Source organism: Choloepus didactylus, chromosome 2 (assembly GCF_015220235.1).
Source record: "Choloepus didactylus isolate mChoDid1 chromosome 2, mChoDid1.pri, whole genome shotgun sequence".
Taxonomy (NCBI): Eukaryota; Metazoa; Chordata; class Mammalia; order Pilosa; family Megalonychidae; genus Choloepus; species Choloepus didactylus.
The window spans coordinates 111538621-111557243 of record NC_051308.1 but is presented as its reverse complement, the minus strand read 5'-3'; the positions used below and the strand labels follow the sequence as shown (position 1 = coordinate 111557243).

Below are 18623 nucleotides of genomic sequence, written 5' to 3'. Positions count from 1 at the left end.
CCCCTCCCCCCAGCCCGGCCGGCGGCCGTGACCCTGGCAGTACAGGCCCAGCTCTCTGCCTCCTGCAGCGCGACCCCTGGCGGCTGGGAGGGCCCTCTGCATGCAGGCAGCTTCCCACTGCCTAGTTGGTGCCGCTGGACACTGACCCCAGACGGCTCCTGAAATCCAAGGCGCGCTCCCTTCTGGCCCTGGGTCCTCGAGTCAGATGATGGTGTGTGCGTGCCCCTCAAGCTGGCGCGGGGGAAGGCTCTGAAGGCCTAGGCTGCCGGAACCCAGGTTGCTACTCCCACTTCAAGGTTTAGGGGCACACTGCATTCCCTTTGGACTAGAGCCTGAAACTCTCAGTTCTCTTTTCTGAAAATGACAAGAGCTTTGAAAGAGGAAGAAGAGAGGCCCAGACTGTAGGGTGTGGAATAGAGTTGTGGAGATGAGGGTAACTGAGGAGGGGCACTACTCTTCTCACCATGCTGGATAGGGAAAAGAGAAGGCTGAGGCCCAGATAGTCAGAGCCCTAGCAACCCAACACAGAAAGAGGAAACAACACGGCTGGCATTCAAGCATGTGTTGAATTAAAACACAAATGAATTAAATGAATGAATTAAAACACGAATAAGAGGAGGGTGAAGTCATTCATAGTGAGGGGGCAGTAGTGAGGGCTTCCCTAAGATCAAGGGGCCAGGTACCTAACTTTTAGGTCCTCTTGTCTTAAAGCCAAGGAAGCCAGCTAGAGACCTACTTGGAGTCTGTAGGTGTTAAATCTCCTCTCCTTAGGAGCCTTTGCACTCAGACTAACCACCCCCAGGAGAGACGGGGTTATTCTATTGGAAACAGCCTGCCAGGCCTCAGGGTTGAGGAGGAGCAGAAACTTCTCTGGCCAGTTAGGGCCCCCGTTGCCTGATGCTGCAGCTGGGCCGAATGGAAAGGAGGGCACACAAGTTTATTACCTGCTGTGATGGGGACTTATATCCAGCCTGGGCCCCATATCCAATACCTCATACAAATTCTGAGGCTGCTAGACCCTTCACCATTCACAAAAATGCAGACAAAATGCAAAAAGCACAGCAGTTGAAAAGGCCATTGCCCCAGGAATTCCCTAGATCCCCAACCGCATCCCAAACAGAAGCCAAACACACTAGAGGTTTGATACGATTTTTTTATTAACATATAATATATTTAATAAAAAATAATATCCACTCTGGCTCTCTCCTCCATTGCAAGGGGAAGAGTGGTGAGGAGGGGCTGGCACTGCCCGTTCCAGGCATCCGGAAAAGCCCTGCCTCGGGGGCTCCTCTCTACCCCCTGCTTTCCAACAGGCTCTGACCTCCAGACAGACGGTTCAAAGTTACAAGTGCTTTAGGCCCTCCCTTGAGATCCCCCAGGCCCACCCCTAGTGCAGAATTCAGGGGCCACCTGGACAAACCCCTTGCTTCTTTCATTCTTGGGATCCCTCATTCATGTTAGAAAGAGGATCTGGGGGCAGAGAATGGAATCTCTACTGGCCAGGGGGAAGGGAGGAAAAGGACGGTGATGGGGCATGGGGCCAAGGAGAGGGGTGGTGATGAGGTCCCCTCACTGTAGCCGGTCACTGCGAAATGAATCCTCTACAGCAGGATCGGGCAACAGGGCACAAGGGTCACTCAGCATGTTTAGCCCTTCCAGGCCCAGGGGCTCCATGCGCAGCTCATCCTCCAGCCCCAGTCCCAGCTCCAAACCAGCTGTTGACACCTCAAAACCAGGCACTCCGGCCAGGGCTGCTGCTATTTCCTTAGAGAAGCCTGGGGAGGAGTTTCCTATGTGGATAGAGGAAATGGGTGAGGACCCTGTGCCCTGCAACCTCTTCTAAGATCCCTCCATTTCCTGCAGCACAGGTGCATGTATTACTCCCTCTTTCCATCCCCATCACCATCCACACCCTCTCACCTGTGAGGATGATGTTAGGCCCTGAGCCATGGCGGGAACAGTGGGTCAAGTTCTGGTGGTTGAGGACATGGGAGTCCTGGGGACCACCCACTGGCCCCTCACCCCCTAAAAATCCAGGCCCTTCGGAAAAGCCAGGGGGATCCAGCGCCAGGCTGGTTGATGGGCTCTCCATGCTGAACTGCTCCAGCTATGGACAGACAGACAGACCTTGAGGACGTGGGCTTCAGAACAGGGTGTTCCTGCCTACCCCTGCCTAGCCCTGCTAACACATCCCCTTTGCCCAGCTATCTCTATGCCCTCCAGGGACAGAGGCAGACACGGGGGAAGAGGGAGCAAGCAGAGCGACAGTGTAAGCATGGGGCCCCGAGATAGGTATGGGTGCTGTACCTGCTAAGACAGAGCATGTGTGTGCCAGGAAGAGAGTGGGTCAGGGCAGTAGTCATCAAAGAGCAAGCTGAGCGGAGATAGCTAGGGGGAGAGGGGCGGGTATATGGGAGGAGGGGTCAATGCAGGAAGAGAGGAGACCCAAGCTGGCATTGCTATGTTACCTGGGGGGCTCTCTCCAGGCCTAGATCTCCCAATTCAGAGTGCACCAGAGACACTGGTCAGCCCCCCCTTGACCAACCCCCAGCCCCTTCCCTGCTTCTGAGCCAGGTGCTTGGGTACTCACGTTCCCCAGGCTGAAGTCACTCATTGGGCGGTGGTAGGACTGTTGCCCATGCCCACTGGAGGTGGGTGGGTACAGTGTCCCATAGTGCGTCTGCCTGCCCGGAGGCTGCCCCCCTGAGGGCTGCACTGAGCAGGCCTGAGAGGGCAGCCCTGGCTGCTGTAGAGGTTTGGGGGTGGGTGGCTGGGTGGGCAGAACCAGACTTGGGGGGCTATACGGGTACGGGGGCAGCCGATGGTCAGTGGGCAGCTTACTGGTGTCCAGGGGGACGCCCTGAAGAAAAGCAAAGAAAAAGAGGGAAACTTACTCCTCGGTGTGATCTCCAAGAGGAACTCTTAGTCAGTGCCCCCACCCTCTTAGGTTGCAACCATTCTCAATTCAAGCATGACAGCATTCCCATGGGTGTCCCTTGGGCTGGGTGAAGTTATTAAAAAAATGCATATCAGAATGAAAGTGACTGAGTGACGTTAATACAAGGATCATTTTAAATCCATTCCGAAAGTAAGCCATTCTTAAGCTTTAGTAGTCTATTGTTAATAATCAAGTACTTGTGACATACCTCACAAGTGTCAATAACACAGCAGTGAAGTTGAGAACTGCTATTCTAAAGCTTTGAAGAGGGCAGATGGAGGGAGAGAGGCAGGGAGGGAGGAAGGAGGAAAAGGAGGAAAGGAGGAAGGGAAGTTAGGCTCATTCCAGGTTGTAAGAGTGGAGAGAGCCCTTGTTGGCCTGGCCTTAGTCTTTTCTACAGAAGGGATCTGGGTAAAGATGGAACATAGAACACACATCCCAGGGAAGAGCAATGGAAGAAGAGGAGAAAGAGCAGAGGACAAGGAAAAGAAGGGCATTAGGGTCAAATGAAAAGGGGAGCAGGGAGTACAAAAAAGAAGGATGGGGAGAGACGGAAGAGCTAAGAATTTTAGCACTGGGAAAAAAACGCTAAAGTTAAGAGTTTTGTGTTCCTGTCCAACTCCTCCTAAATTGCTGTGTAAACATGGGAAAGTCACTTTCCCTCTAGGCCTGTTTCTTCATCTGCAAAACGAAGGAATTGGCTCCATGATCTGAGATTCTCTGAGTCTATCAATTCTATGAAAGGAGGAGAAATGGGAAAGGGGATGGACAAGGATGGAGGCATGAGAAGAAAGACAAGAAAAGAAGCATAGATGGAAAAGAGAAGGGAGAGAAAGGAGAGGATAAGCTATCATTTATTAATTATTGATCATAACTGGCCTAGGCTTATAATTTAACATACATTATTTCATTTGATCCTCACAATACCACCCTTGTTTTACAGATGAGGATTCTGTGGCTCACAGAAGTAAAACAACTCGTCCAAGAAGACTGCTAGTAAGAGGTGGAGCCAGGATTTGAAACCAAAAAACTTAACCCTGGGGTTTGCACTCTTAAGCAAAGAGGTGACAAGATAGATAAAAGACGGGAAAGGTGGGAGACAGAGGAATGGAAGGAGATGGATAAGGAAGTACTGGAAGTCAGGAGAAGAGGTATTTGAGGAAAGGTGGGTGGGAGAGAAAGAACTTGGCAAGAAAGAGAAAGAAGAAAGGAGACAGACATGTAGGGAAGGTAGCCACGCATACCTGAGTGATGGAAGACAAGGTAGGTGACATTGTTGGCGAAAACTGTTTGGGCAGCTGCTGTTGGGACCTTCTGACGTCGGCTGGGCCAGCGGGCAAACTCAGGGGGCTGAGGGGTACACGGCGATGGCGGGGGGAGGCCCCAGGGGTAGAAGCTGGGTAAGGGGGGGCACCCAGCACTGGGGATGAAGTGGAGGAGGAGGAAGAGGAGGAGAGGGCTGGGGCACTGAGTGAGGGGTGGCCCAGGGAGGCAGTGGGCAGTGCATGGCGGGCCAAGGAGGAGGCGGGCAGTGAGGGATGACTGTGGGAGCCCTGGAGCTGGGGCTGAGGACTGCTGAGGGAAGCCTGGAGGTTAGGATTGCTTAGGGAGGACTGCAGGGATGGGTGGCTGAGAGGTGAATGAAGTCCTGCAGGCACAGACAAAAAACCAGAGATGCCAACATTACTGATGGGCACTGGGCCCCTTTCCGCCTGGAATGGGTAGCAGTGACCAGACTATGGAAGTGGTAACACAATGTCCTCCCTACCCTGTCCCTGACAGTGAGATTGACAGTGCCCCCCTGAGGGCTGTTCTCCATCTTCTTTCTAGGAAAAGCCACACCTACCAGTTCTCACTGGTTGAAAATTGCAGTGAGGGAATCCTGGGGTAGATAGGTGATGGGCTGGTGTGGGCAGTCACAGGAGAATCCCAGGTGCTCAAGTCTCTCTCCCCAACCTCCCTGCCTTCATCCCTCCAGTAAGGCAACACCCCATGGGCACAGGACCAGGATAGCCACTCACCTGGTGCATCGTAGCCGGGGCCTAGGCCCAGGCCCCCACTGATGCCCAGGTGGGTCATGGTGTGGGTCAAATTGGAGGTACTGTTGCCCCCACTCAGGTTGGGGTAAGCTGTCTCCTCAGGGTCCAGGGGGGTGGGCAGCGGTGGAGGAAAGTGCAGGTTGGTAAGGTCAGGTAGGGATCCCCCTGTGTTCATGGCAGGTGGGAGGACAGGCACATTGGCAGGCTGGTCAGGGGATGGAAAGATGCTGGGGGAAGAAGAGGAAAACAGAGACATTAATGGGGGTCAGTGGTAAGAGGAGAGCAGAGAACAGTCTCTTCTATTTCCTTGGACTTTCCTCCCCCACCCCTCAGCCCACTTCACAGAGTTACTTACTTAATTCCAGGGACTTCACAGGACCGAGGTCGGGAGGAAGATGAGGACAGCTGAGGAGAGAAGGAAGAAGGTGGAAAATGAGGACTATGCTCAGTGGAGGACCCTGGGAGACCCACCCCATGGAAAGGAGAAGGATAGTGGGTGACACCCACTGGCCCACACCTACCTTCTTAGCATCCCATGGCTTCAGCAAATGCTTGTCATCTACCAAGTTCTCCTCAATAGCAGGGACTTGAAAGAAAAAGACTGGTGATGGGAGGGTTGGAGGAGCCAATAAGGCAAGACAAAAGGAAGTGGCAGGCAGGAGGGTGTCATGTTCCCTGGCCCTGCATGAAGCCCCCAACACTACTCCAGAAATTCTTTGGTGTTCAGTGCCCACAAGTGGTGAGGAACACATACCTTTGGAGTCCATTTCGCCATCCAGAAAACCTGTGAGAGAGGCAGTGGAGTTGGCTGCAGTGTCCACTTGCCTACTTGTTTCAAACAAAAGCTCCAAGGCTACTCCCTACCCTGGGACACAGCTACTTACCCCCACGGCGGCTGGGCAGGACATTAGGAGGTGTGGGGCAGGGATATGTGTCCTGGGGACTGGGGTTCATCACGCTTGTGTGAAGGGCAGAGTCAGAGCTTGTCCTGCAAGGAGAATAGAGAGGAGCTGGTACCAGTGACAGGTCTGCCTAGTCTGCAAGCCCTGCCCAGCAGGGGAAAACACTAGCCCCAGGAACTAGAGACTAGAACGGGATGTGGCCTAAAGAAGGCAAAGGCCATCACCTGTTAAGTGCAGATGGCAGTCGAAACAGTTGCCCCTTCTCTGCAGGGAAATTGCCCCAGGGCATCGTCCTGGGATGGAAAAACAAAGATACGAGGAGCAAGGACAGCAATGGCCAAGAGAGCAGGCATGAAGGTTGGAAAATATAGGGCAGTCTAGGTAGAGGTGGAGAGGGTTTTGACTCATGAACCCCCACCCTAATCAATTTCAGAGATCTACAAACTTCTCAACTTTTCTCAGCCAGGACAACCTGAATGGGAATCTTTGAGCCCAGCAAAGTATGGGTATGGGTATTGGAGGTAAGATGGACAAGGGGAGTGGTTGCAAAATCTAGGAATGCCAGAGCCCTACATGTGGCACCCACTCTTGGCAGGAGGTAACCGTTTCATTTGCCTCTCAGCCACCGCCCCCTTCCCCCAACATACTCCCCGGCCTGGCCACAGCTCCCATTGGTCCTGCCCTGGCTGGACTGGGAGGCTTGGCCACTCGTGTCAATATGGCTGAGACTGGACTCTGACCCACCTACTCCACCTGCCCCCACACCTCCCAGCTCTGCCGTTGTGGGAGGAGGTACTGTTGAAACCCTAGCCCAGCAATCCCAGCTCCAACCCAAACTCCTTACACAGACATGTCAGAGAGGAGGAAGGAAATCCTGCCTGCACTGGGCACTTACCTTCGCCAGCTGGACTCTGGGGGAGGAGATAAGTAGGCAGGACTGTAGGGAGAGCTGTCAATGTGAATAGCACCAATTAAAGAAAAAAGCGGGAAGGATATGAAAAGGAAGAGGATGAAAAGGGAGGGAGTGTATGGGACAGAGACCAGATGAGAGAAGAACAGAAGCAGCAGATGAGTTGTTTCAAGAAACACACCTTTCTCCTCTATGAGGGGCAACAATAAGATCAAAGAATGGAAGACGAGAAGGGAAACAGGCCTTGGGGAACTGGAAAAAATAAAGACTATTTGGACAGGGCTTGGGGATAACAGGTCTGTGGAAGTCTCTGAGACTGAAAGCTAGGAACAGGAATGCAAGAAGACATGTGAGGAATGGGGACCAAGCCCCTCCTTTAGCAGGAGACATTTCAGGGAGCTCTGCCTCTGGCAGCAAAAAGTGAGCTGAAGTAAGGACAGTCAAAGTCAGCCAGAGATGGAGGGCATAGCCTCGGGAGCAGCAACTCCCTGTCACAGGAGCCAGCATTGACACATGGGCTGAATGGTTATTTTTCAGGAAGGCTGGGTAAAGGAGAGCTCCTCAACAGGGAGACAGGATTGGACAACATTTAATATACCTTCCTACCCTGAGTTCCTGAGGCACCCTATCCCACCACCCTCCAGAACCCCCTGAACCATCCGTGAAGGATATGTGGCGGGGGTAGCGGCGGAGTGGGGACACCATTCTGCGGGGATCTCGCTGCACCCGTTCCACCAGCCCATGGTGCCGAGTGCTCCGGGACGAGTCCAGAGGTGAGTGGAGAGGGCTCTGCCAAAAAAGACAGGCGAGTCAGTGGGGAAGCTGCCTAAGAGCCTCAACTGCTCCCTGGCGGGTGTCCACTCACCTGGAACTCAGCCACACCACAGCCAATCTGGTTAACGTTGGGCAGAGAACCACCATAATGGGAGCTCCTTGTGTATGCCAGTCGCAGTTTTTGGGCCTGTAACTGAGACATGGGGGACAAATGGGAATGTCACTGAGGGTCCCAAATACTGTTTTCCTTGGCCACCCTTGCCATCCCTGTCCCCAGGATATGCTTCTCCTGCTTTTAAAAGATCTGCCAGAAAAAAAACAAGCCAATGCTGGAGGAAAGGTCCACCGAGACCTGGTGTAAACAATCCACCCCAGCCATTCTGCAGGCCATCCTCATTAGTGATATATTACTGCCTGGCATCGCCCACCAGGCAGGCCTGTCCCAGTTGGCATCAGGCTAAGCAGAGTCCCTGAGGGGCTGCTAGGAGCCCCCAGACTAGTCACATGGGCTAACTCGTGGGGAGGGGTGCCTATTAGGCACCTCTGTTTTCCCTTCCAGATGTGTCCAGGACTAACTGGAAGATGATGGGAGGGCCACAGGCAGATGCCACAGAGCCATTTCTGCTAGCCTCTTTCCTTCTCACCCTGTATGGGCACAGGCTTCCAGATCCTGCCACATGCCCAGCCTTAGGAAGACTATAGAGCCTGCCCCTCGAGAGCTAGACTATCCAAGGAATGATGCTCTCAAAGCAAGGAGTTTGACACACACATTCTTCCACTGCATCTGAAATTGGCAGGGAAGGCTGAAAAATGGGGGTGGGAGAGGGAGCAGTAAACTACCAATGACAACCTGGGCCAGAGCCATCTCCCTGGCCTCACCCCCACTTTGGGGAGATCTGCCTGGCACAGCAGTGAGACTCCATAATCAGTCATTCTAGCATGGTTTTAGTTTGTCTACAAATCTCATGTCCCTCTGTGAGAAGTGAGCACCTACTTCTGAGGCTCAGCCAATGCCACCAGCCAAATAAACAGACCCAGAGCAAAGCCATGGGATGAGAGTGGCTGAGGATGGGTAAGTTCCAAGCACTTCCAGGGTCACAGTGTTGTAGGCTGGCCAATATCAAAACTGACTTTCTGTTCCAGGAGGTCAGCCCAGAGAGTTCAGTAGGCACTATGCTGACCTCTGGGCCACTCAAGACTCCTGTTAATATATATGGCAACCCCAGCCTCTCGGCAGGATAGGCCCCCAAGGACATATCTGCCTCAAATGAGCTCTCTTAGCTTGCAAGATAACAGACTAAGCCCCAGGTCTCTTATCTTTAGCCCTGGACTTCTGAGTCTACAGGTCCTGGCCATGTGTGCCCACTAGACTTTTCTACGCAGCAGAGAAGTCACCAGCAGAGCAAGGTGAATGGAAGGGGCCTTTGACCCTTTGACCAAGGCCCACAAAGATAAAAGCTCCAGCTTTGAGTTTCCCACAGCCATTCTTTGTTGGCACATTGTGAGCCCTCAGACCCTACCATGCTTCTGCTGGAGTCACAGTCCAGAGGGCAGGGCCTCAAGCTGTCACCAGGAGATCAGCCTCTCTCCCACCCTCTTGTCTGTACTCCCACCATGATCAAAGCGCCTAAAGGGGAACAGTCAAGAGTTAGATCATGATCCTTACGGTAGTTAAAGTGGGTTATGCACGCGTGCGCGTACACACATCCTTACACATACCAGATTTGCCTCCCCACCTCACTCTCTCTGTTTGCACTCCCCACAAACTGGGGCACATGGTCCCTAGAGACTCAAAGGGGAAAAAACACAAAAAAGACTAACAGAGTCAAGGGAGACATACACACAAATACAATCAGAGTCACGATCATTCGACAGATGCAATTACAGACAGCCAGACCAGCAGAAAGAGCCTGGAAATGTGGTATTTATCTTCTACCATCTTCCCTTAAATTCTTTCTAGCTCGCTGCCATGAGGTATCACGACAATATCCTCACCTGCAATTCTGAGACTAATGTGTCCCTAAATTAGGACTGCATACCAGTTGGGCAAACTCCCACCCCTTGCTCCCTGTAACACCCAGCCCTTGAAGCAAGAAACCAGGGCCAGAGGGGCTTCAGTGGGAGCTCTGCCAGGCTGCCTTCTTTCTGGACCTTCCTAGGAATGAATATTTCCTACACATAGCGGACTCTCCAAAGTTCCCCATGTTCTGACTCACAAAGCAGCTATCTCTCTAGGAAGCTCAGCAAATCATTGGGTTCCTCACAACCTACAGATAACTGGTTACCAGATTTCAGGATTCAAAGCTCTACCTCTTCTTCAAGGTGGCCAGGGCAAAACATAAAGCAACAGTCGGTGAGCAATGGACCTCACCTTCGTTCACGTCAGGAAACCACAAGAAGTATTTGAAAAAGGAAGCAAAGGGACGGGACGCAGGAGGGGACTTCCTGCCCCACTATAACCAGCGCTGCTCGTTTAAACCACTCAAGGGGCCCTTTCCCGGAGATACCAAAGTGCCAAGAATGACATAACAGGGCAGACGGACCAGTAGGGAGGAGATCCTCAATTCAGAGAAACAGACTAAGGGCAAGCAGGCTATCCCCCCAACCATGCCCAATATCGGGGATGCTTCAGTAGAGTCTCTGAACGGACTCAGTCAAGGATGCACAAGAGCCACCGCGTCCTACCTCTGCGCGGCCTCAAGAGACCATCTCCCCACTCTGTCTCCTCCCGCCTCAAGTCCTCAGCCTCCGGTCGCCCCCACACCTCCAGCCTCTCCGGTGTTTCAAATTCCCCCAGTAAAATCCGTCTTCCTGTCCCTCCACCCTCAACCCGCGCCTCCCAGACCACGGCTCCCGCGGCCCTTGCCGCGTTCCGCCTCCTTAGCTGCAGCTCCCGCCCCCACCCCCGCCCCGCCTCTCCGCTCTCCGTTGGGTAATTGCTCCGCTCCGCTCCCGCTCCCCGGCTTGGCCCCTCACCCGGGTGGAGCTGATGTCCATCATCACCTCCTCGAAGGCCGCCGTCTCTTCGGCCTGACGCTGCTTCTGTAGCGCGATCTTCTCACTAAACTTGCGCGGATTGGAAGCCGTGGCCGAGCCGGGCCCATTCGCCCCGGACGTCGCCATCTTCCTCCCCCGTCCCTCCCCGCCACCCTCCTAGTACAAGCCACGGCCTCCGCCGCCGGCTCCGGCCCGGCTCTTCCAGCCGTAGCCGCCGCCGCCGCCGCCTCAGCGAGCACCGCGAACCCGGCCCCAGCCTAGCTCTGACCTATTACGCGCAGGGGCCGCCGGGAACGGTAGTTTGTTTACGTGGCGCCTCCAAGTCCCAAATAACGCAGCACAGAGGGGAAACGGACACCATTTCCCAGTAGTCCCGTTATCTCCAGGAACTGGGGACTTTGCCCCTCCCCCTTGGCTACTCCCTGCGCGTGGCAAGCTGGGAAAAGTAGTTCTAAATTCGTCCTTAGCCTACGAACTAGAAGGGGAGAGGGATTATGGAGAGAGGAAAGGAAAGGGGGAGGAAACGAAAGGAGTGGAGACAGGAGGGAAAATTTTGGCAATCTTCAGGGAAGGGGGGACCAGGGGAGCCTGAACGAAAACAGACCAGGGATTTTAAGACAGCTGTAAACATCTGGGACTCAGGCCCTCTTAGGCTGGCCACATGCCCAACCCCTTGCCAAGTCAAATGAATCAAATACTGTACAGATTTATAGAAACGTCTTTTATTTAGGCAATATGTCTCAAAACAAGTCAGTTAGTAAAATAGATTCTAGAGAATATGGCCCTTATACACAGCCCTCCCTCCCCAAAAATAACCCTGGGGTGAGCCTCCCCTTCCCTGCTAGGGCTCCTCTAGTATTAAAAAAAAATGTTTTGGCAGCTCAGTGTTTAATATCTGGGCATGGGCATCAGGTCCATGTCTTATATCCCTAGGTTGTAGGAGGCTGCAGTTCTGCTAACCCTCCCCTCACCCCAACCCGACAAACACTTCTGCCCTACCCTAGGATCTGTGACCAAAATCAAGAGAAAAACAAGCCCCCTTCACTGAGGCACTGGGCCGAGTTCAGTGCCATCACTGTGCTTTGAGAAAGAGGAAGGGGATTTATTTGGCACTTTAAAAATAGAGTGAGCAGGGCTGGAGAGACCAGAGAAGGTACCAAACTGGCAGGAAGAAACCATTTGGCACCAGCCCCCTGGGATAAGGAAAATGGGAGATATGAGTAGGAGCTAAGAAAAGTAGGAGGGGTTGCTCCAAGTGACAGAATGCTGAAATGGGCTAGAGTAAACAGAACTGCTGGCTCCTGGCCTATCCCCTCTTCATATCTCTACCCAACAGCAACTGGGTACCCAACCCCAGCATCCTCAGTATCAGCTTGCCCCTATGTGTAGTGTCCACCCCTGATTCTAGAAGTCTGTGTCTTCCCCAATCCTAATATCCTTTGATCATGCCTCTAGTGACGTGACCAACTCTTGTCTCTTGGGCCCAGGGCAAGCTCCCATCTGCCTGCCTCCCTGTCATTGTCTCAGTCAGTTCCAAAGGCTCCATTCCTAGCTCCCAGAGAACTCTTTGGTCCTCAGTGCCTCCGTTCCCCATTCCTGCCTATTCCCCCCAACACACTTGGGGAAGGAGGGAGGGCAGGGGCACCTGATACCCAATTTCCCCTGCCCCTCTCTGGAGAGCCCCTAGACTTGGATGAAGAGCAGGCCAGTGAGCAGGGCAAAGCCTGCTAGGAGCAGAATGACCTTAAGAATCCTCTGCTCAGAAGTGGCCAGCTCCTGGGGTAGGATCTCCAAGAAGGTGATATAGAGGAAGGTGCCAGCCGCCATGCCCTCTAGCACAGACTGGGCCAGCTGGTGCAGTGGCCCAGCTGATTCTGCCAAAGCTGCACCCAGCCCAATGCCCAGGGGTGTCATGCATGAGAATAGGATCCCACAGCCAGCCACCACCTGTGCTCGCAGGTGGCTCTGCAGCAGCCGTAGGGACAGGCTGACAGCCAGGATACCCTTATGGAGCAGCAGAGCCAAGCACAACTCCATGGCCCGGGCCCGGTCTCGTTGCAGCCCCACTGCCAGCCCCTCAAACACCGAATGCAGGGCCAGAGAAAAGACCAGGACACAGGCACGCAGGGCTGAGGGTGCTGCCAGGGCTCCGCTTGCCTGTGGGACCCCTGAACCATCATGCCAGTGCTGTGGCACACCATTTACTGTTCCCAGCAAAGCCCTTGTCTCCTCCCGGGGTGGTGGCCCCAACTGCTCCTTGTAAGCCAGTGTGATCTGCTCCATCACCAGGACCAAGAAGAAGCCCATGGCCAGGATGAATTCCTGCAAGGGGAACTGGAGCTGTAGGCAGAGAGGACAACAAGGAGGTCAGCAGACAGGCAAAGAATGGGAAGGAGGAGTCTGATGCAATTTCTGCAGGAGGCCCAGTTACATAGATACAGGGCCATTCTTGGTCATACAAAGATAGTAACTTAGTGACATAAGCAGAGTAATAAACAATCACACAGATTCTGGTGTCATGGTGTTATACGTAGACCAGGGTTTCTGAACTTCACCACTATTGACATTTTGGGCTGGATAACTTTTGTTGTGTGGGTGGAGGGGCTGACCTGTGCACTGTAGGATATCTAGCAGCATCCCTGACCTCTACTCAGTAGATGCCAGCAGCACAATCTCCTTCCCTACCCCAGGTTGTGACAACCAAAAAAGTCTCCAGACATTGCCAAATGTTCTCTGGGGAGCAAAATTGCTGCTACTTGAGAGCCACTGATATAGACATACACAAAGTGTCACAGGCACACAAATACAGGGTCACATACTTGCCCTGCCTCCACAAACACACACAGAGTCATAAACTGTCATAGAGACACTCAGGCTTACACACAGGGTTACTCAGTGGCAGAACACAGAGGGTTACAACCAGTGTTACTTCCTCAATCTTAGGGGAAGAAAGAGAGCTGACAGCCCAGGATGCTTTTACGCACCACCACCCAGTTAACTCAGTTTTTCCCATAATGAGCCTTTCCTGTGCCTTGGAGTTAGTCCTTCCTCACATCCTTTTTGTCAGCAACACCAAAACCCGGAGATTGCTTCCCACCCTTCCCAGGCCCACAGGTCCCCAACCAGCACCCCTTCACAACAGTGGTGGGAGGGTAAAGATAATTCTTGGAGCATAATTAACTTCCTGGAGGCTGGAACACAGAAACCCAAGAGTAGGTCATGCCCATGGTCATAAGGTTCTTCACATTGTCTCAAAGCGTCTACAGGGGTCACAGTGGAAGTGGGTAGAAGGTGGGGTCCATAGAAAGTCTTATGCACTATGACCAAAGATCACAATTTATAGGGTCACACGCCAAGAGCTTTCCACCTCATCATGCAGTGACGCATGAATGGATCCACACAAACCACCTCTCCTAGCAGCGTGGGGTGGGACAGTCCCACACCAGGGTCATATGCAACCCAGCCAGTGCTCACCGTCACATGCAGGGCTGCAAGGGCCTCATCTATGGCAGCCAGGTAGTCAGGCAGCAGGTCCAGGAGACAGGTGGCCAGGAAGACACCCCCTGCGAAGCAGCTTATGAGGCTCAGGGTTTTCTGGCGTGAGGCTGGACAGGAGTGGAACAGAAGGAAATAAGCAGGTGAACTTCTTCCAGCCCCCACTCTCCCAACCCAAGCAATGGCTCCTCTTGCCTTTCTCTTCTTCAGCCACCTCCCCAAACCCAGAGTCCTCCCTATACCCTAAGACTCCAGGTGTCAATGGCAGTGAGGGGAAATGCTTACTGGAGCCTTCCTGGTTAGCTCCAGTCCGGCACAGCACACAGATGGGCACCAGACTGCAGATGAGGGTGAGCACCAGCAGCAGTACCAGGGCTCCCAACTTCACCTCCAGTCCCACGGGCACTGGCGGCTCTGAGGCCACTGCTTCAGGGCGCCACACCAGGAGCTCTGGCTCTCCCCAGGGCCCCATGGTGGCTATGGTAGCTCCAATGACTGTCAAACCTAGGAAGACAGACTACAGTGGGTGGGGAATGGTCATGCGAGGACAGATGGGGCAAGAAAAGGGGAAGACTGGTCAGCAGAGTATAGCTTCCTCCTCTTTTCAGCCCCTTTCTGACCCTCCCCAACCCAGGGTGACTCATCCACTCCAGGGGTGGGAACATTCCTCTTTCCCCTCTGGCGTTATCCCTCCTGAATGACTTAGGGACCAGGCCAGGGGGAAACTGAGGCACAAATAAGCTCGAAGAACTGAGGCACGAAAAGCTCCCAGAGAACTAGGGATCGCCTCCAAATAGGACCCAGAGCTGGGGATCTCTAAGAAAAGTAAAGGCCAGGCCCCAAACCCAGGAAGGAATGGATGAAGCGAAAGGAGTTCGCAGCCGTGGAGCAATGTCGCTTGTGGACAGGGCGAGTTTGGGAGCTGGATCACACTCCCGCTCCCCTTTCCGCAGCGCCATTCCACCGAAAGCAGAGAGCGACCGCTTCAGGTCACAGGATGGGACGTTAGGGCAGACCACCAAAGAAGAGGGGGCACTGGGAGTTTGGGGTCCCAGAGTGAGCTGAGAGGAGGGCGCAGTCTGGAAGTCCGTGCTCCAGGAGGCAGGGTCCCAGGCCGACAGGGTCCGAGGAAGCAGATGAAGAATGTGAGAGGTGGGACTCCGGTTCCTAGACCTGGGCAGGCCTGGGCGGCAAGCTCCGCTCCAGCCACCGGGAGCCCACACTCACCTCGCGAGGGTCTCACTACATGGTATCCGCGGGGTTCCGGCCTGGAGTCGGGAATTCCCGTCCCCTCCCCAAGCTTTCCTCCCCCTCCCCCAGCCGCTGCGTACCCGTTCCCGGCGGCCAATGACGGCGCCGGGAGGGCGGAGCCCGGCTGGGAGTGACGTGAAGTAGAACTAATCAGAAGCCCGCAGCGGGAGATGTGCGGAGGAGGGGGCGAGCGGGAAGTGAACGAGAACAAGGGAGGGGGCGAGGGACAGGAACCTGGGGCTGCGGGCTTGGAGCTCCGCTGTGGAAGTCTGTTGGGCCTAAGCCGACTTGGTCGGCAAAGGAGTTGATCATTTGAGAGATTCTTTAAAGCCGGAGGTAGAAACCCAGAGGACAAGGCTGGTGCTTTTTCTTTTGCCCTGACACAGTCTCCCCCATCCCATCCCCACATTCCTAAATTTTCCGCCTCTTATCTACTCAGGATATCTGCCCGGCCTTTGACCGAAGTCTCCTGATATTCTCTTATCTCTTAGAAGACTAAAATCCCCTCGGGGCACCAAAGCGCCAAAGGGAAGGCATTCCCTTCTTAGGACTGACTTTCTTTGATTTTCCTCGCCAGCACCCGAAAGGGTGAAAAGCAAAGATGGCATTTCTTGAAAATCCTCCCTTCCTATCAAGCTGACTTCCGTGCAGCCTTTTGCCTTCAATAAGCGGGTAGAGAAGTGGTGGGACTGGGCTCAGGAGTTGCTGAAAACCCACTAAATAAAGAGCCTCTCTCAGCACATGCTACCGATTTCCCATCCTTACCATGCCCCAAAGCATCTGACCCGGGTTTTCTCCAGCCTCATCCTGCACTTTCCCATTCCCTTCCCTCCAGCCGTGCTGGCCTCCTTTCTGTTTTCTGTTCCTTGAATGGCACAAGGTATTTTCACTCTAGGACCTTTAGCCCCAGAGGAGGGTGGGTACAAAAAAGGAAAATAAAAAGGGGATTCAGCTTATTCTTTTTTGCAAAGGCAGAGAAAGTCTTGCCAAAAGGGACAGAATGATGCCTCTGATACAGCCCTGGAAATGGAGGCCAGCAACATCCTTAAGTTGAAGAGGGAATGTGAGGATTTCTTGAGGGAGGGTATCTAGGAGAAAGAAACCATATAAAATTCTAAGTTCAGAAGGTAAGTGAAATGAGGCATTGATGCCCTGTCATTTAATAATAATCATTCCAAATAGCTGTTCCAAGCTATTAATTAACAACAACAACAACAACAACTATTAGGGGCAACCCCAGATTGTTCAAAGGAATATTATGTGTACTATGGCTTATCTGTGGCAAATTACGCTTTCAAGATTATTGGTATTTAGTAACATTAACAACAATCATGGACTGGGAGTCAGGACACCTAGATTCTAGTCCCAACTATAGCTTAATTTGTAATATTATCTTAAGCAAGTCATTTTGTCTCTGTGGAGCTTGATAAATCAGGAGAAAAGAGGAAGTTAGACTAGCAGCTGATGGCAGAGGTTCCTTCCAGTTCTGACATTAATGGAAGCTGCCTATATTTTCCATTTAATCATCTCTGCACATGCAGCCTGCAGGGATGTCCTTTGAAACCCAAACATTTAACAACCTTTCTTGCTCTAAGAAGGACCTAAGCAAGGAGAGCTCTGCTTTCCTTACACAACTTTGCATTGATCTTGGAAACCTTATTGTCTTTACACTACTTGAGCAGGATGCAGGGAAAAGATGTGCAGGAAAGACAAGCTTGGGAAATTTGAGAAAGCCCCAGAAAGGCAGCTTGATGTAGGCAAAGAACATGGGCTCAGGTATCCAAATCATAGTTCAGGTACATACAGAGTAATCTTGAAAAAGGCACTTCTCTCTGCCAGTTTTGGGTTGCTGTGAGGATTATACAAGTAACTATTATATGAAATTGCCCAACATATAATAGTTACTCAATAAATGTCAGACCCTGTTCCCATTTTTACACTCAGCTCACTCAAATCTTCACAAGGAGAATTAATACAAGTTTAAATTCTGAGTCCACACCCCAAACTTGTTTGCTTTACTCATCTACCCTTTATCTGGAGTACTACTGGGGAGGCAGGTGGATGAAAATCATACCCACATTGTAACCAGCACCCTGCTGGCAATAGTGCCAGGCAGAACCCCATTCCAGGTTCAAGACTCTCCCCATAAAAGAATTCAGAGACAAGAGGGGCAAGTAGAAATAAGTAGTAACATTTATTAAAGAAAAAGAGAAAAAAGACATGTTAAAGAGATAACGTGGGCATCTTCAAGGGAGAAGTGTGCACTGAGTAGGAGTCGGCTGCCTTGTTATACAGGAAAGTTTTACCGGATCTTCTTATCTGGATCTTTGAACACCTGGGGTCTTCTTTGTTCTAGGAGGAGACAGTCATCACAGTGATCAGAACTTGTGACCTGCTCTTGCATATCTAAAATTTGTCTTTGGGCAAATGTTTAACAACCTTTCTGACCCCATGCTTTTTGTCATTAACTGCGAATTTGCTTTGGGCCCAAGATTTTACAAGTGTTTATGGTTTGGGGAGGCTTCAGAGCTCTAGGGGAAATTTTGGCTCCAGGAAGTTTGCAGCTGAAGCTTTGCAGGTTTGCATTGTCTTTTGAAGCTGAATAAAAGACCAGGGAGCACAGTCTTGATGCCCTATTCTGTCCTGCCTCAATATCAGTATAGCTCCATATTTTATTTGAAGTAAATTGCTGAACAGCAGCCACTAGACAGAGGAAAAACCAAAACCAAACCTGAGTTTTAGTTTTACTACTTTGTAGTCATGGATCTCTCATGTCTCCTCATGGGCAAAATGGATAAAATATTACTAGCCCTGCCTGCCTCAGAGCTACTGTGGATTAAACGAAGGAACAATGCTCATGAAAACATTTTGCGAACTATACAAATGCTGAACGTTATTAGTGTTGCTGGTAATCAAACGCAAACATTAAAAAAAAAAAAAAAAAAAAAATTTCCCAGACTAAACCCAAATGATTTTTTTAACCTTTTACAGTTTTCCAGACCCTTGTCCCTTTGTTAGCTAAGAGAGACACACGAGTGTGCATGTATAACTGCTGCTCTTTATCAGCAGCATAAAGTATGAAGTATGGACTCAGACAACTGCAACTGAGAGACTTCCAGCCGGTTGAGTCAACGCTCTGTCACTTAACTTGGGTCAACAGGTTATTTACTCCTCCCCTAGGTAATAACCTGGGCTTCGGAGCCACGTGGTATGAGAACACAAACGAGGCCGCTCCTGCTCATAATCTCAGAACTTTTCCTCAACTTTCCTCAATTTACTATCTGGTTCTACTCCACGCCTTTGGTCCGGCGGAACCC

The 18623-nt window shown here is 52.1% G+C and overlaps 2 protein-coding genes across 5 annotated transcripts; both read right to left on the bottom strand.

Annotated features, from left to right (window-relative positions):
- Nucleotides 1–1137: 1137 nt before the first annotated feature.
- Nucleotides 1138–10723, bottom strand: CRTC2 (CREB regulated transcription coactivator 2). 3 transcript variants are annotated; one of them, XM_037825914.1, is made up of 15 exons: nt 10540–10675; nt 9084–9190; nt 7655–7756; nt 7462–7578; nt 6775–6836; nt 6104–6172; nt 5862–5965; nt 5732–5761; nt 5499–5578; nt 5333–5382; nt 4960–5204; nt 4183–4586; nt 2591–2860; nt 1921–2107; nt 1138–1790 (listed from the first exon to the last, which is right to left on the bottom strand). In XM_037825914.1, exons 2-15 carry the CDS (start codon nt 9084–9086, stop codon nt 1570–1572), a joined length of 1944 nt encoding a protein of 647 aa, XP_037681842.1. In that variant the 5' UTR covers nt 9087–9190; nt 10540–10675; the 3' UTR covers nt 1138–1569. The 3 variants fall into 3 exon arrangements, with proteins under 3 accessions (XP_037681842.1, XP_037681840.1, XP_037681841.1); XM_037825912.1 differs by lacking the exon at nt 9084–9190 and having other exon boundaries at nt 10540–10723; XM_037825913.1 differs by lacking the exon at nt 9084–9190 and having other exon boundaries at nt 1570–1790; nt 5499–5563; nt 10540–10686.
- Nucleotides 10724–11266: 543 nt separating this feature from the next.
- Nucleotides 11267–15362, bottom strand: SLC39A1 (solute carrier family 39 member 1). 2 transcript variants are annotated; one of them, XM_037814097.1, is made up of 4 exons: nt 15283–15362; nt 14341–14572; nt 14035–14165; nt 11267–12900 (listed from the first exon to the last, which is right to left on the bottom strand). In XM_037814097.1, the coding sequence occupies exons 2-4, from the start codon at nt 14525–14527 to the stop codon at nt 12244–12246; spliced, it is 975 nt and encodes a 324-aa protein (XP_037670025.1). In that variant the 5' UTR covers nt 14528–14572; nt 15283–15362; the 3' UTR covers nt 11267–12243. The 2 variants fall into 2 exon arrangements, with proteins under 2 accessions (XP_037670025.1, XP_037670016.1); XM_037814088.1 differs by having other exon boundaries at nt 14341–14559; nt 15283–15361.
- Nucleotides 15363–18623: the final 3261 nt, after the last annotated feature.